Source organism: Hippocampus zosterae, chromosome 5, assembly GCF_025434085.1.
Source record: "Hippocampus zosterae strain Florida chromosome 5, ASM2543408v3, whole genome shotgun sequence".
NCBI classification, from domain to species: Eukaryota; Metazoa; Chordata; class Actinopteri; order Syngnathiformes; family Syngnathidae; genus Hippocampus; species Hippocampus zosterae.
In genome coordinates this window covers 23504024-23522330 of record NC_067455.1, presented here as the reverse complement: position 1 = coordinate 23522330, position 18307 = coordinate 23504024, and the positions used below count along the sequence as shown (strand labels likewise).

General features: G+C 43.6%; 1 protein-coding gene across 2 annotated transcripts in view; it reads left to right on the top strand.

The window, feature by feature from the left end:
• The first annotated feature begins 4045 nt into the window (after nt 1-4045).
• The window catches only part of LOC127600247 (trafficking kinesin-binding protein 1-like), a 38089-nt gene continuing 23827 nt past the window's right edge, over nt 4046-18307 (top strand). The window contains exons 1-2 of one of the 2 annotated variants that reach the window (XM_052064654.1): nt 4046-4286; nt 7128-7322. In XM_052064654.1, the coding sequence (XP_051920614.1) occupies nt 4283-4286; nt 7128-7322 (199 nt within the window). In that variant the 5' untranslated portion in view covers nt 4046-4282. Of the gene's footprint in view, nt 4287-7127; nt 7323-14268; nt 15044-18307 lie in introns of those variants that run through there. The other variant, XM_052064655.1, reaches the window with a different exon arrangement.

The following is an 18307-nucleotide window of genomic DNA, read 5'->3' as shown; positions in this document are numbered from 1 at the left end:
AGCAGATCTCTGCTGGTCTCCACTGGTTTTAACGGAAAACCCAGAGTCCGAGACCAAGACTTTTGGGAGTCAAGTCTGACACGGGAGCAAGACCTCCAAAATGTGGTGTTGAGACTGCTCTCAAGACCAAGACCTGTCTGGATTGTTAGAACACCAGTTTGTCAGATTGCAGTTGATATTAGCTCCCTTCATATTCAGGACTCCTGTTTCCAACCAGTGACTTCTTGGAAAACTAGTGCCATGGCCCTCGGCATGGTTATAACTTGTATATTATAGTACTCCGCTGTCTACTAGTACTGTATTGGTATGTTTGTGAATGCCATTAGTTTGTGTGCGTGCGTGAACCATGGGGTAGTGTCTACCATGGGTTAGCTCTGTGTTTAGCGGTAGAACAACTAACTGGCCACAGGCTTTAGTTAGATATTCTCTCTCCTGTTGACCGTAGCTATTGAAGGCTGTCGTAATATACACTGGGCTAAATGATTAACCGACAACATTTAGAAAGTCCTTGGAGTAAGCAATGGAGTTTAGCAGCCATTTTGCTACTTTCCACTACAGAAACCTGATATGTGCAGCAGTTAGTTATGATTCCTCTCCAACTTTGATGTTATCTTTTTTGTTCATATATTAACCACAAAAGCCAACTGTGTACTCTTAAGATCTTTTATCACTGCAATTATTTACTTGATGAGTGGTGTTTCTGTTAATGACTCAGCCATGGTTTGTCATCGCGAGGGATACTGTATGGTCAATTTTAGCCAGATGCCTGAAATTCATTTTCAGTGTTTTTATCCACCAAAGTTTAAGGTCATATTCACTCATGTGCAGTAAGCTACACTATGGTAATTTCCGACCATTTCATTTTCAAGCTATCCCAGTTTTTTCTACCCCTTGACCTGTTTAGGGTCACCTGTACCTGGAGCCTATTCCAGCTGACTTTGGGCAAAAAATGGACTGATTAGCAGTCAATCACAGGGCAAATACCGTACTGTATAGAGAGTAGACAACCTTTTACATCACATTCACACCATCACTGTGTGGGAACTGAACCCTCACTGCCTGCATCGTTGTCACCCAGGTGATCACGACATCTTCAGTGGCTCTATGGGTGTGCATTTACAGTTATTGTGTTGTTGAGTGAAGACATTTGACCATTTTTGCATTGTAATCTAAAATGGAAGTTAACCACAGCTTTCTCTCTCCTTTGCCCTTCCTTCTCTTTCAGGTTTACAGGCAGTGACTGTTGGACTTTCGTATCTCCAGTCATGGTTGTGTGGTCTCCTGCACTAGTTTTATTGTTACATCAGACTAAATCTAAATGAGCTTTTCCTTCGTGCTGCTTGAGTTTGTCCATGGCTGGTCCTTCTTTATCCTGGTAGCTACTCAGTGCCAAGCTGGACCCGAAGACTCTTCCTCCCCACACCTGTTCCTATACCTCCACCCCATCCCCAGAAAAATGTTCTCAGCAGATAGCTAGCCTCCCTAAGCCAGGGATCCATTTGGTCAACGACGACGGGGAGAAAGAGGAAGAAGAGTATGTGGGTGAGGCACGGCTGCAGTCTTCGCTCGATAGGTTTCTGGCCGTCTACAGGGATGCCGAGACCATTACTGGTAATATTGCATAATTGTTTTATTGCACTTTGGAGGCCAAACAAACTGCAGCCCATTTAGCATCACTCAATCAGCAACTGATAAATGAATATGTTTTAACAGTCACAAATATTTCCTTTCTTAAGGTCCATTTAGCTTCATCAGTTCATTATTGAAGCTGCGCATCAAAGTTATTTGAGTGTTTACCAGCCCACAGCCTGTAATTCTGCATCTTTGAAAGCTGAGAAGCATATACTGTGAGAAAGTGTCCCTCAGTGGGACCCTGTCGTAATGTCACATCCTGTTACTAAAGGCGCACTAGGGGACATTAGCCTGCCAATATCTCGCTTTGGCGCTCCTGTTTCAACAGTCTAAATAGGAACAGCAGAGTATTTATCCCATGACATGGTAATGGATATTGATTCTCAGGCCTCAGCTGAACATCTAAAAAACAAATCCCTGTGAACCAGTTCTGTTATTGCAGTCCGGATGGAGCATGGAGGGGACAATACAAGCACGTACACAGTATCTAATCTAAAAATAGCTTCATTAGAAATGTGGACTGTGAAGGATTGTTTCTGCACACAACCTACAGGATAAGGCCCGCCCAATGCACCACCCTTGACCATGAGGCCAGTTCCTTTTATTATTTGAAATAAAAATGCGCCTTGGAAACACACGGTTTTGGCCCATTGCTTTCCACATCACAGTAGGGGCAAAAGTTGAAACATTTGCTGCTTGTTATTGATTGATGTTTGGAGTGGGTCTTGTAATTTGCACCATACCTGGCCAACCTCGACCTCATTGTTGGATGTTTCGGGACTGAGGTCTCGACCTAATCATTGTCACACTGCATTCAGAACAAATGCATTCAAATGTAGTGTATCAGAAAGAAATGCAGTATAAGACGTATACGAGGGGCCGCGGCAGGAGTAGATTGCTGTGGGTACGAATGTTTTTTACTCGGTGATTGACAAATGATTGCTTTTCAGTTACTGATCTTGTTTTAGGTCTTGAGATGTTCTTCAACTTGAGTCTTCATTTGTTGAACAATGTAAATACCATATTGTCTGTAGATTAAACTAGATACCATTACTACTACTAGCAACAAGAGTTTACAGTTGCAGTACTGTGAAAACCAATCTCAATTTTTCCCTGATGGCTTTCAGAGACTACTGGAAATCATTACGTTGCAGGAATGTAGCAAAAGGCAGTGCTGCCATCTACTGGTATGTAGGCAATCTTAACTTGTCAGGGGAAATGTGGGTCATGCTTGATGGTGTGCTTCATTCGCCATAGTAACCACCCAACTGTGATGCAGAGACTTGAGTAACTTAGTTGAATAATTCCAGGATGTTGGGTGGGTGAGGGCGGGGGGAAACAGAACTTGAGTGAGACAGTTATGCGAGTCGACAAACATAATCCAAACTGCGGACTTGCTCACGAACTGTGATAATCAGAGTTTAATGGAGAACCCATTGTGCTTTAATGTTTGATGTGAGCGGTTCTCAGTTTGTACTAGCACAGAAATAAAAATGGCATTTTCTTGATGAGGCGGCCCGGTAGTCCAGTGGTTAGCACGTCGGCTTCACAGTGCAGAGGTACCGGGTTCGAATCCAGCTCCGGCCTCTCTGTGTGGAGTTTGCATGTTCTCCCCGGGCCTGCGTGGGTTTTCTCCGGGTGCTCCGGTTTCCTCCCACATTCCAAAAACATGCGTGGCAGGCTGATTGAACACTCTAAATTGTCCCTAGGTGTGAGTGTGAGTGCGAATGGTTGTTCGTCTCTGTGTGCCCTGCGATTGGCTGGCAACCGATTCAGGGTGTCCCCCGCCTACTGCCCGAAGACAGCTGGGATAGGCTCCAGCACCCCCCGCGACCCTAGTGAGGATCAAGCGGCTCGGAAGATGAATGAATGAATGAATTTTCTTGATGATTCCCTTCCTATTATGTAAAATTCAATTGCTTCAGTTTGAGCGATGCATTTTCAACATTTGATACGCTCTTGGATTTTGGATAAAGTTCTTGAAATGTATTTCACAAGTCTTTATCACATGTAACGGTGTTGGTGTATACAGTTAACATCACACGGATGCCTTATTTTTTTTCCTTCATTTGTCGTGCAAAACAATTGTAGTATATTAGTTTTGCCATCTGACGGGAACTCAAATCAGTTGTATTGTGTCAATAAATGTTTAGCTGAAATTAAACAAATGAGTATTGGAAAAGATTAAAAATAAATACAAATGCTTGTTGATCGGCATTCGAACCACACAAAGTGACAATTGTACTCATTCCAAATCTGGTGCTTTGGTGAGCGAAATGTTTGCAGCTTGTGTGTGGAGTAGGAAAAGTCTAGCTGGGGGGAGAGAGAGAGACACACAGACAGAGAGAGCGCTAGTGCGGTGCGGTCCATGCGCATTTCGTCATTGGCATGTGAGGCATGGTGAACCAGTTTAGTTCAGCTCTCTTCTCCTCTTCACTCCTCCCTCTCCCTTCAACTTCCTATGGCTCTTCCAAGCAGTGCCGTTCTGCTTTTTTTTTGCACCCTCTGCCATGGACTTCCTGTCTCACCCTCCCAATGATTTTTCTCTCTCTTCTCTTACTGTGGAGTCTTTTGTGTCCTTGCTCTGTCGCTACTTGTGGAAAATGTGATAGGTTAAGGGCTCAAGGTTTTTGTTCAGGCTTAAAGCACCATGAGTGAGTACATTGCTGTCTTTGTGCTGTTCGAATTGCTGTCTGCTGAGCTTACATGTTTGACATAGGGACAGTTACCCACGTTCGCTCCATTGTCGACACTCAGTTTTTCTCCGTCTCATCCTGTCGTCTGTCGCTGTGACAGTTACCTTTGTTTACTCTTGTTACTCTTAAAAACCTTTGTGTTGACATGGTTATTAGAGTGCTCGTTTTTATACCGAAAGGTGTTTGCCCTCTTCTACTAACTTTTAAAAAGGTCCATAACATTTTCCAGTTCATCAACAGTAATGAATATACTGAACATGTGGGAAGTTGTCTCTTAGCTTTCTGTAGTGTTCACCACTGTACTTTTTGGAGGGCAGCCATGCTGGACAGGAGCTTTACTGTTCAAAGGTTTTAAACTTGGCCTATACTGTTCGATAAAATATACTTCACCGATAATACAATACAGTGGGTGTTGGATCCAGCCTATTTTTTAAACTCATTCTGCTGATCAGTCTCTGTTCACTATGATATTGCAACAAAAGTTGCTGTTTTGCAGTACGTTTAATCATGTGCCTTTTTGATGAAAGACATTGAGTTTGGCGCTCACTTGTACTGGCATTATCTCAAATGTCCCCACCCCCCCAAAAATATATATTATATATCACCAGACAGACCTAATATGTCTTGCCATGCAAAACACTCACATATGTTGCAGTGTTTGTTTATTGCCCTGAATGACAGTGTGACAGTGGACTATTCTTGCATTTGAACTTGAACTTGTCTTCTATTGGTGCAGCTGCAAACTGCTACTCATGCGATATGACCTTATAAGGTTGTCTTTTTTGCACACAGAGTACTTTAATTTAAACTAAAATCCCTCTCAACTTGACCTTCTTTAGATCATGAATCTATTTTCATTTGGGCGTTTTAAGCTGCCTTTGCACAAAATCCAAAATGGAAGTGAACATGTATGACAATTATAATCTCAATTTATAGTGTTAGAAGTGTTTATAATATGTTTGTTACCTACTTGGGTAGTTGTCGACAAGTGTTTCAGAACGAAAATAACTGAAGGGCTCCAGACCTGATATCTCAGGTTGGCCTAGAGTTCACATCTGAGTTAGACACCTAATGCACTCACCAGCTTCTTCCCTGATTGCTTACTGTGATCGTCAAATGCAGAATTAAAAAAAAAATCCTTGATAAATATTACAAATCCCTCACACCAATAGTGCAGAATTGCAGTGAAAAATCCAGAACTACATTATATTCAATTCTGTGGTAAAGTGTGATGCAGTGCAGTTTCTACACCACTGCAAACAACCTCCACAATGAAACAATGTATATGTCCTAAAATCTGGACCTCGTATCAATTCAAAAAGAGCATTGTTACTATCGTTAACAGCATAGACATCGTTATACACGTGTGTACGTAATGTTGTGACTGTTAAGTGCATCTCAAATTTGCCATCAAACCACATTTGATAGATTACCGTATTTAAAATCTTTGAGAATTTTAAGATAGATTTGTCTTAGGGCCATTGCTTTGTAATTTAGATGATGATAGATTACTGTATTTAAAATGTTTGAGAATTTTAAGATAGATTTGTCTTAGGGCCATTGCTTTGTAATTTAGATGAATGTGCTGTGATAAAATCTTATTGGTTGTATTTACTGAAGCTGCTATGTGCATGTTTGTATGTTTCTTGAACACAGGCAGGCTTTCAGTCCGATTAAGCAATTTGCGTGAGACAGCATTGTTAGAGAGTACAGTGTGCACAGACAGAATTGAGAACACCGTAACGGCAGGAAAAGTACAAAAGCAGTGGGACAACCAAAGCTATTTATTATAAGCTGTATTCTCCATATAAACAGGCTCATTATCATTTTACTGTGACCCCTCCCAAACTACATTGCTGAACAGGTCACATATAATGATATTTTTAATAACACGGTGAACTGATTTGTGGACAGATGCGGATACTGTAACTCACACTTCAGTATGACTCATTTTTTCCACTGCATCAGACAACAATTTGTGATTTTAAATGAAGGGCACAGAAACCCCAAATAAATCTATAGGCTTGGTAGACTGTGGACAATTGTTTGCCTTTCCAAAAAATAGATCTTTTATTTAATACTTTATAAAATAGATCAGGGGTCACCAAACTTTTTGAGAGTGAGAGCTACTTCATGTGTCCTGATTGTGTGAATGGCTACCAAATTGATACGCGTCTGAAATAACATTTGTACAAATTAAATTTAATAATATTAGAACATTAGCTAGCTAGACGTATACTGTAGCTAGCTAGTTAGATAGCTAAATAGGTAGCTATAGAATCTATAATACTGCCCATGTTTGCATTTTTAAATCATAATTTCTACGAGCAAATCACAATCCTAGCACTGGCGGGCTACTGGTGTGGTCCTCACGGGCTACCTGGTGCTCGCGGGCACCACGTTGGTGACCCCTGAAATAGATAATGTGCTACAAAATCCATCCGTCCATCTATAAAGCCGTCCATTTTCTGAAACACCTGTTCTCACGTAGTTTAGATGAATAAAAGAATGTAGCTCTTAGGTTGCTATGTTATTAAGAAACTTGGACTAACTCAAAAGTAAACCTGGTCTGAGAATGTTAATGTTTCTGCGAAGAGACTGAATACATTCAGAAAATGGAAAAAAATGTATTCACTTCATGCAAACACTACCCAATTTACCACAAGATGGCGCACTGTGCTTTCTTTTGTAACGTTACAAAATTGTTCCTGTAATTGCTCTCTAATACTGTAATATGTAACTTGACCAATGTATTTTTTGTCACCGACACAAACAATGACTCTGCATGTGTCTTTTCAGATGTCTGTAACAATACTGACTTGCCGGAACTTGAGATTATTAGCCTTTTGGAGGAGCAGCTGCCAGTCTACAAGCTGAGGGCCGACACGATCTTCGGCTACGAGCAAGATGACTGGCTGCACACGCCTCTGGTGGACCCTAACTCCTCCCTCGACCTGACTACGGAACAGATGGAGGAGACGCTCAAGTACTTTTGTAAGTGCTTCAATTTTCAGGTGTATTATGTAGTATGTGTGTATATTTTCTTTGCTCTGTGGTTATCATGGTGATCACTTTAACATGTGCTAGTAGTGATACCACTGACACTGATTTTTAAAGTGAAGTTCAAGTCCATAAATGAGGAAATCATGGTTTACTTTGACCATCACCTACGAGCTGCTTGAACTTGTATAATCAACTGTTCGGCCACTGTTGCCACAACAATCTCTCTCACTCACTCTGTCACCCTCTGTCTTGCTCAGCCCCTCTCGGCGCCTCTTGGCCCCTGACTGTGTGTCTTTTGTCTGTGTGTCTCTCGCTGTCTATCTGTGTGGCATATTCTCTCTGTCTTGCCCTCGCTCTCCTCGCCCTGCTATTTGGAATTGTATTCTCATACTCATATACTAGGCATAGCTGTAATGGCCTTATCGGCATCTGACTTGTTGTTGTCTGTGCGATGTGTGCCGTATAAGGATCAGAATAACCTTTGTAGCTGGTCACCATAGTACAACAGTAATTTACATTACACATGACAGTGCAGAGGTCATAGGTTCAATTCCAGGCCCCGGGCTTCCTCTGTGGAGTTTGCATGTTCTCCCTGTCCCTTGCTTGGGTTTTCTCCGGGTACTCTGGTTTTCTCCCATCCATCCATACCTCCATCCATTTTCTGATCCGTTTATCCTCAGAAGGGTTGCGGGGCATGCTGGAGCCTATCCCCACCGCCCCTTCGGGCAGTAGGTGAGGGACACCCTGAGCTGGTTGCCAAACAATCACAGGGCACACAGACGAACAACCATCCATGCTCACAGGGACAATTTAGAGTGTTCCATTAACCTGCCATACATGTTTTTGGAATGTGGGAGGAAACCAGAGTACCTGAACAAAACCCAGGCATGGGGAGAACATGCAAATCCCACACAGGAATGCCGGAGCCAGAATCGAACCCTGCACCTCTCCACTGTGACGTGCTGACGTGCTAACCAGTTGTCCACTGGGCCGCCGCCGATATCCTCCCACATTCCAAAATTCCAAAAAATATGCAGGGAGGTTAATGGGACACTCTAAATTGTTCCTCGGTGTGATTGTGAGCGTTGAATGCTTGTTTGTCTGTGTGTGTCCTGCAATTGGCTGGTGACCAGTTCAGGGTGAACTGCCCGAAGTGAGCTGGTATAGGCTCCAGCACGCCGCGGCTCTGGATAATGGGTGGATAGATGGCAAAAAAATACATTTACAATGCATAATAAGTCTGCAAAGCATAGGACGCCATTCAGAAATAAACATGAAGCAATATTGTCACAATACTGATCAAAAATGGACAAAAAGTGCAAAATCCTGGCAAAGCGACAATGCTACATTGTATGCAGCAATACAAATGAACACAGACAGATATCTAAAAAATTATGGTAAAAGTGTCAATACAGCACTGACGAACGCAACCATGAAAGTACAAATATTAAAAAGTCTCACAGTCAACTGTTTAAAAGATAATGGTAAGGGGAAAAGGAGCTGTATCCAGGCAAGGGTATTGTACCACCTTTTCCAGCTTTTTGTTGTTGCTGTGTCTCTTTAAAGAGTGTTTTAATGGTACTGGCAAAATATTTTATATAAATCACAAATGCACTTCCAAACATCAGGAAATGTAAACATTGTTTCCATTTTACATTGGTGTATTTTAGAAGGACATGTCCCCTTGAACAGTGACTCTGGTGCAAATTTGCTTCTATAATTGGCTCAGCAATCATATAAATAGCATCTGCTCATAGCAGTAACTCAATTTATCCGAGCCATGCTAGCATGGGCACATTGACCTTACTTTTCTTGTTTTTGTCTGACTTACTTACTGATGTACTTAATTCTTTTGATACTGTGTCCTTGCCGCTTTTGGAGGATGTAGTTCGCCAGACGAAGCCATCTGGCTCCCCTTGCGACTCTCTTCCCCCACGCTTCTTTCAGGAGGTTCTCCCGAGTGTTGGTGCATCGGTCTTGGATATCATCAACAGCAGCCTTTCTTCTGGTGTAGTTCCCCAACAGTTTAAACATGCTGTGGTCCAACCCTTGATCAAGAAACCTGGTCTTGATCCAGATGTTCTGTCAAGTTACAGGCCCATTTCAAAACTGCCTTTCATTTCCAAAATTCTGGAAAAAGTGGTGCACATGCAATCGAAACTTTTCTTGGATGAACATAACATCTTGGAGATCTTCCAGTCAGGTTTCAAGACGATGCATAGCACGGAGTCAGCCCTGTTACGTGTTTCTAATGACATCCTCCTGGCAAATGACTCTGGAGACCACGTGTGTCTGGTCTTATTGGACTTAACTGCAGCATTTGATACAGTGGATCACGGTATTCTGCTGATTCGTTTGCAGCACTTGGTGGGCATTGGCGGCAGTGCTCTTGAGTGGTTTAGGTCCCATCTAGCTGACAGGACCTTTTGTGTCAGCCTTGGCTGCTCTGAGTAACGCACTGCTCCCCTGTCATGTGGTGTTCCACAGGGCTCAATTCGGTGGCCTCTGCTGTTCTCGCTGTATCTGCTCCCATTGGGTTCCATCTTAAGGAAACATGGTATTACCTTCCACTGCTATGCAGATGACTGCCAGATCTATGTCCCACTGAGCAAGAAAGACACCTTCTCATTAAGGCCACTCCTATCCTGTCTGGAAGAAATCAAAACCTGGATGGCACAAAATTTCTTGAAATTCAACGAAAAGAAGACGGAGGTGATATTGTTTGGACCCAGTGGCCCTTGTACATTCCATCCTGTAGACTTGGGCCCCCTGTCTACTTATTTGAAATCAACGGTCTCAAACTTGGGCCTTAAACTGGACAGTGATTTCAAACTCGATCGGCAAATTGGTGCCGTTGTTAAATCCAGCTTCTTTCACCTTAGACAGCTGGCCAAAATAAAACCTTTCCTCTCACATGAACACTTTGAGACGGTAATTCATGCCTTTGTCACATCCCGGCTGGATTACTGCAATGCCTTGTACTTTGGAGTCAGCCAGTCCTCCATTAAGCGCCTTCAGCTGGTCCAGAATGCCGCTGCTCGCCTCTTGACTGGTACTCGTAAGAGGGAGCATATAACTCCTACTCTGGCATCCCTTCATTGGCTCCCCATTCATTTTAGAGTTATTTTCAAGATCCTCCTCTTTGTTTTCAAATCTCTAAATAATCTCGCGCCACCTTACCTCTCTGAGCTCATCCGCCCCTACACACCTGCCTCAGGTCTGTGGACCAGTCTTTGTTAGAAGTACCAATAACTAAACTGAGGCTCAGAGGGGATCGAGCCTTTTCTGTTGCTGGTCCCTCTCTCTGGAATGACCTCCCACTGAACATTCGGCAAGCCTCCTCGCTGCCCATCTTTAAAGCCCTCCTCAAAACTCACTTGTATTCTTTGGCGTTCGACTCGGCATGATTTTACCGCTTGGTGCTTTCTACCGCCTTTATTACCATTTCGTCTTACTGTTTATTCTGTATGTTAAATCGCTCCATGTACAGCACTTTGTATGCAGCGATGGCTGTTTGAAAGTGCTCTATAAATACTGTTGACTTGACTTTACTGACGACAAGGAAACAGCTGTAATTTTTTATTGTTAACTTTATGCTTTACTGTTGTCTGCGATTGTTTTCACCGCTGTTAGTCATGGTGCTCCTCACTGCCTCCACCAAATGGTCAATATCAACACACCAGTGTCAGTTTGCTCAAGCACTGATGGTTAGTATCTGTTTCATCCTTTCTTTCAGGCATCCGATCTTTCATTTGTTTGATCCTTTTTGTTGTGCTTTTAACTAGCAGTGTCACATAACCAGAAATTCATCTTCTCAAAACCTATGCAAATTATGCAGCCTGCTGTCTGATAAGGATTCAAGGTCAGGCGTTTTCTGTGCCACTTTGTCATAAGTTTCCAGGAGAAAAAAGTTTAATACAGAATAAGATTAAGATATCCTTTATTTGTCCCACAATGGGGAAATTTACAGCCTCCAGCAGCAAGAATGTATGTAGAAAAAAGAAGAGAAAAAAAAACAACAACAAATATCTTTCAATTAAATACAATATGAACACAAATGGATAAATCACAGTACTATTTACAATTTACCTTCACATCATTTAATTATTATTATTATTATGATTGTTATTTTTTATTCATCAGCCTGACAGCAGTCGGTAGGAACGAGCGTCGGTATCTCTCCTTCTTGCAGCGCGGGTGTAACAGTCTCTGGCTGAAGGAGCTACCAAGTGCTGTCAGGGCGGGCTGGAGGGGGTGGGAGGGACTGGCCATCATAGCTTTTAGCTTAGTTAGCATCCTTCTGTTGCCCACCTCCTCCAGAGTGTCAAGGGAGCAACCCAGGACAGAACTGGCCTTCCTGACCAGTCGCTCCAGTCTCTTTCTGTCCCGGGCCGAGATGCTGCCTGACCAGCAGACAATGCCATAATAGATGGCCGAGGCCACCACCGAGTTATAGAACGTCTTAAGGAGTGACCCCTGAACCCCAAAAGACCTCAGTTTCCTGAGTAGGAAGAGTCGGTCGGCTCTGTCCTTTCCTAATCAGGGTGTCCGTGTTTGTGGACCAGTCCAGTTTGTCGTTGAGAAGAACACCAAGGTACTTGTAGGCGGTCACCCTCTCTATGTCCATACCCTGGATGTTCATCGGTGCTGGTGAGGACTTTTTCCTGCAGAAATCCACAACCAACTCTAGTTTTCCTCGGGTTGATCTGGAGGAGATTCTGCTGGCACCAGTCCACAAAGTCCTTTGTCAGTCCCCTGTACTCCCGATCATCCCCTTCTGTAATGAGGCCAACAATCGCAGAGTCATCGGAGAACTTCTGAAGGTGGCAGTTTGGAGTGTCATGTCTGAAGTCCGAGGTGTAGAGGATGAACAGGAATGGAGCCAGAACAGTCCCCTGCGGCGCTCCAGTGCTGCAGAGAAGCCGGTCCGACTCACAGCTCTGCAATCTCACGTACTGCGTGCACCAAACACATGTTTACACCGTAACTCAATTATGATTTCAAATAAATATGCTGGATCTGTACACTCCTTAGCCACAACATTAAGTTGCTGTGCAGTAAAAACAACAGTTCAGTGACTAGATCAGTAATAGCTACCACTCTTTGCGCTCTTGTGTTGATTGTGAAGGGGAATCTGATGATGTGGGTATACAGTATACTGTATACTTCATGTATATCTGAATTCAAATAGGAAAGGTTCATGTAACGTTATGTTTTTGGAATATATCAATTTTGGTGGCGGGACGGGACACTGAAGGGTAGTTGAAGAAGCTTTTCAGTTAGAAAGTTGGTGCAATGTCTGGGTCTTTGCTGATGTGAAGTTCATTGCGTGGCCTTGTGTATGAAATGTGCTCTATACTTCAAACTACATAGTTGCATAAGTAGCAGTGATAGACTTGTAAGTTCTAAAATATGACATTAATATTCTTTCTTTTAAATCTTGGGAGTTATACAAACCCAGTTCCAATGAAGTTGGGACATTGTGTTAAACATAAATAAATATGGATAAAAAAGTAGCTCAGTCATTCACAAGTAAAGATGGGGCAAGGTTCACCTCTTTGTGAACAACTGTGTGAGAAAATAGTGGAACAGTTTAAGGTTACAGTTGCAAGAAATTGGCCAAATTGGACCATCAAGACTGCTATGGACGCAAAGTTAAAAAGCCAGCGTCTGTAATGGTATGGGGCTGTGTCTGTACCGGTCGTTTGGTCGGATGGCTTTTTGAAGTCCATCGTAATCACATTAAAGCAAGGGTGCAAACATGTAAGAAGGCTATACTCGATCACGAAGTGGGAGTAAACTATTTAGGAACGAAGTGTTGTAGAACGTCAAAAGACGGTTTGGGAACTGGTGTCACGCCCAGGCGAAGATTTGTCATCTGCGAAGTCTGCGATTTGCTTATTCGTTGTAGACCGGAAAGTGTCTACAACAACTGGAAAGACTGGAAAATGTCAGCGTATCGGTGGTTCAAAGGTTAAAGCAAGTTAATCAAATCACTTCAATGGGCCGGACTGGGAGTGAGTTATGCAAATATCGGGGGCAGTGTTTTTCTTGTACTTTGCATATGTAAACAATAAAAGTCCGACAGGCGCACAAGGAACTCTGAGCAACTGTCCGTCGTTCGCTATTGGAGATCCGTTCCCGCCGATTACAAAGACAATCTTTCTTGTGTGTTGAGTCTTTTGTTTAACTTTGTCTGGGTAGAAAACCCTGGCATTCATCAGACAGTGCCAAACCACATTCTGCATGTTACAACTGCGTGGCTTTTTCGTAAAAGAGTGCAGGTACTAAACTGGCTTGCCTGCAGTCCAGACCTGTCTCCCATTGAAACTATATGGCACAATATGAAGCATTAAATATGTCAACTGAGACCGTGGATTTTTGAACAACAAACTGTACATCAAGCAAGAATGGGAAAGAATTCCACTCGCAAATCGTCAATAATTAGTCACTTAACTTCCCAAACGTTTATTGAATGTTGTGAAGAGAAAAGGTGATGTAACATAGAGGTAAACATTTGGAATGTATTTCAGCCAAAAAATTCAAAAATAATGATTATTTGCCAAAAACAATGTTTGTTAGTTTGAACATTAAATATCTTGTCTTTGTGTTGCATTCAATTAAATATCAGTTGTGCATGATTTGCAAATCATTTTGTTCTTCTTTGTTTAAGACAACATCCCAATTTCATTGGAATTGGGTTTGTTTGATCTGAGTCGCCCACATCATCTCTTCCAACTCCACGCTAATTTTACAGGCTGCTCAGCCATGGCCCTGATGCTATAGCAACCACTCACAAGGACAAGTTAGGGGAGAGGGAGTGGGTGTTAGAAGTTGCTGACGTAGCATCAGTGGGTGGCAGTAAGATGGCAATGTTCCCTCTCATTGGCTGTAAGAATTGGCCCACACTGCCCACTCCGCTGTGTCATCGTTTCTGCTGCAAAACCCGTGACTGCTGCTCCTTGCTCTGTCACACTCTGCATCTATGGATTGATGATGTGAAAGATGCACTCGACCACGTGCAGAGCAAGTGCTGTGACGGAGCAGAAAATGCGGCAAAATAGAAGACCGTAATACTGTATGAACAAATTACAAGACAAGATGCTGATATTAGTCAGACTGGATGATATGTCGACAGGAGGCCACTGATGGATGGGGACAAGAGAAGATACTGACACATCTACAGTGACTGGAAAACCGTACGATATGAATGATGGACTCACTCGATCGAAAGGTGCAGACTGATTAAAGGACGTTGACACTTATTTGCGGAACATTGGAGTATTGTGATCCTTCAAGACAAGTGATGCCACAGTTCACAGATCTGGGAACTGTTTGGCAGCATGGCACCAGAAACAATATGGAGCACACTACCCTGACAGCAAGCTGCTACTGAGTGTGGGAGAAAAAGGAACTGCAAAAAATTGGAGCAAATCTTTTGTGGGGCAATACACTGTGCCAGCTGGTTACCATACGTTATTGAAGGTGAGCAAAATGGAGCTTTTGTTGACTGCCGGATACCATTAGAGTATATAAGACCCCAGTGACAGCTGGTTATCTCGGAGCATGCTGGGGTGTTGGACCGACCAGAGCTATTGGAGAAAATACAATAAAACTGTGACTCTGAGCAGTGAGGATGAAGAGACGGGGCCAGAGGTTTGTGAAGACAGACTACTATGAATTGGACTGGTACTATGAAGAGTGCACTGATGGTAAGACAGTCATGTGTATTATATGTGGCATCTTGTCAAACTGCAAGCAGACCCGTTTGAGTTGTAAATTCACGGGTGGCAAGGCGACAAATTATCAAATAGTTGTCAGATAATGCACAAGAGTTAAGGAGTAAATGAAAGCATAGTCGCCAGCTGCCTCTTTTTTTTGAGTTCTCATACTAAGACCGAGAGGATTAATTTAGAAGGGCTGAACTGAGTGTAACCTTTTCTGCATGTGTGTTGTAATGCTGTTTGATAACCACATGTTCTCTAGTTGTTTGTATATATGCATTATAGAGGGAAGAGAGGCATTGAGCAGGATTAATGTTTATATGTTAAACGACAGTACTTTTTATTTTCATTGGGGGGGAAAAGTATTATAATGATCATTACGTAATCTGGACATTGTTTACATTTACCACCAGCAGCAGAATTTGATTTGAGGCTTTTGGTTTTTCTTCATTGAGCTGAGTCACTCTTGGCTATTGTGGGCAACTCTTGACACTCTGTGTGCAGACTGTACTGTTATCTATTTTGCTCGTTTAGCAGTTATTAGTAAGTGTAGTGGAGTTGTTGAAAAACTGTGCTAATTGTTTGACAAATTAATACACAAAAGACCCACATGCTTGATTGACTGCACCTGCTCATGTGACTGACGAAATGTTGTGTGTTGGTTATAGGTGAGTTACAGTTAGGGTTGGTCTCTTCAGTGGTCCTCCCTTTTATTTTCATATTCTTACACTCTTGAATGTGTGCCTTCTCTCGTCTTACTCGGCACACTGTTTCATTTGTTTCTGTTATGTAATTACCGTAATTTCCAAACTATAAGTCGCTACTTTTGTCTCACGCTTTCAACCCTGCGGCTTATTTAATGATTCGGCCTGTTTAAAGATTTTTCCAACGGCTGCCAGGGAGCGCTCAAGCAGAGAAGGTAACGGTAGGATGCTATCATGTATCACAGTGAAAACAACTGGCTATGAGAGGGCGCACTTCACCTGTGTTTTGAGCTTGACTGCAATCCGAAAGCTGCGTGGCTGGGTCATGACCGACTTAACCGAACCCAAATTATTTTTTACAAAGGATTTATCCGTATCTGAACATAGAAAATGTACATTGTTAATAAAATAAAAGACTGAGATATGTCAAATGGGATGAACAATTGGGAAAGTATACAAAAATAGGCAACAGTAGTGGCTTGTGAGCACTTTCTGGCATGTTGTATGTGCCCGAAACACGTGGAAAACAACTACCGGTAATCTCCCCTGTTTCATGGCTGTTCACACGACCCACCATGTGACACCGTTCAAACTCCCAAACGATATTTTACTCTTAATATCAGCCGGGTTACAATGCCAATTGCAGGTACAGTGAACCCTCATTTATCACCGGGGGTTAAGTTCCAAAAAGAACCCGTGATAGGTGAAATTTGTGAATTTGTCAGCTTTATTTTTTGATTATACAATACCGAACTATGTATACAATGCAGAGGCGATTGCTCTAAGACTGCAAGCTAAGCTCAGCTTCCCCTAAAATGTAAAAAAGTAAGTGATCAGAAATATGTGTGTACGTACAATTGTGTGGACATGTCATTGACTAAATATGCCCTACAACGCGCTCAAACTTTGTTCCGAATCAGCTTCTTATTACTGTTTGCAACGCGACTCTCTTCTCATTCATTCACACCGCTTCACTGTGCTATCAACTGTGTGGACGCTGAGCGTCTAGAGATTCATTGGATAAATGCTGGTTTTGTCCCGACCATCGGACGCTCAGCGTCTCTGGGAGGCTATGGAACCTCGGCGTTTATCGCCTGGCCCGGACACTCAGCTTTTCTGCATGATGATTGGATGATCTGTCTGAGGCTGAATCTCTTTTTGATTGACAGCGAAATGAGCCAATCTCCGATCTTATAGTGAAGGCATCCTTTTCATTTTTTTGAAAAGGAACAGAGTAGAATTCATGTATAAATAAACGGACACATTTTATGATGTTGGCTGAAATTGAGCTTCCCCTCCTTGACAGACCAGCATCCGCCACTGATACAATGAAACCATCCATCCATCCATCCATCCATCATCTACCGCTTATCCGGGGCCGGGTCGCAGGGGCAACAGCTTTAGCAGGGAAGCCCAGACTTCCCTCTCCCTAGCTACTTCTTCCAGCTCTCCCCAGGGGATCCCGAGTCGTTCCCAGGCAAGCTGGGTGACATAGTCTCTCCAGCGTGTCCTGGGTCTTCCACGGGTTCTCCTCCCGGTGGGATATGACCGGAACACCTCACCAGGGAGGCGCTCAGGAGGCATCCGAATCAGATGCCCAAGCCACCTCATCTGGCTCCTCTCGATGTGGAGGAGAAGCGGCTCAACTCTGAGGCCCTCCCGGATGACTGATTTTCTCACCTTATCTCTAAGGGAGAGCCCAGACACCCTGCAGAGAAAACTCATTTCAGCCGCTTGTATCCGGGATCTCGTTCTTTCGGTCACGACCCATAGCTCGTGACCATAGGTGAGGGTTGGGACGTAGATCGACCGGTAAATTGAGAGCTTCGCCCTTTGGCTCAGCTCCTTCTTCACCACGACAGACCGATACAACGTCCGCATCACAGCAGACGCTGCACCGATCCGCCTGTCGATCTCCCGCTCCTTCGTACCCCCACTCGTGAACAGGACCCCAAGATACTTGAACTCCTCCACTTGGGGTAAGATCTCCTCCCCGACCCGGAGGGGGCACTCCACCCTTTTCCGACTGAGGACCGTGGTTTCAGATTTGGAGGTGCTGATTTTCATCCCAACCGCTTCACACTCGGCTGTGAAACGCTCCAGTGACAGTTGGAGAGCCTCGTTTGAAGGAGCCAACAGCACCACATCATCTGCAAAAAGCAGGGATGCAATACTGAGACCCCCAAAACGGACCCCCTCAACGCTTCGGCTGCGCCTAGAAATTCTGTCCATAAAGGTTATGAACATAATTGGCGACAAAGGGCAGCCTTGGCGGAGTCCTACCCCCACTGGAAACAATTCCGACTTACTGCCGGCAATGCGAACCAAACTCTGACATTGGTGGTATCGTGACCGAACAGCCCGTATCAGGGGGTTCGGTACCCCATACCCACGAAGCACCCCCCACAGAACTCCCCGAGGGACACGGTCAAATGCCTTCTCCAAGTCCACAAAACACATGTAGACTGGTTGGCTAATTCCCACATGCCCTCGAGAACCCTGCTAAGGGTGTAGAGCTGGTCCACTGTTCCACGGCCGGGGCAAAAAC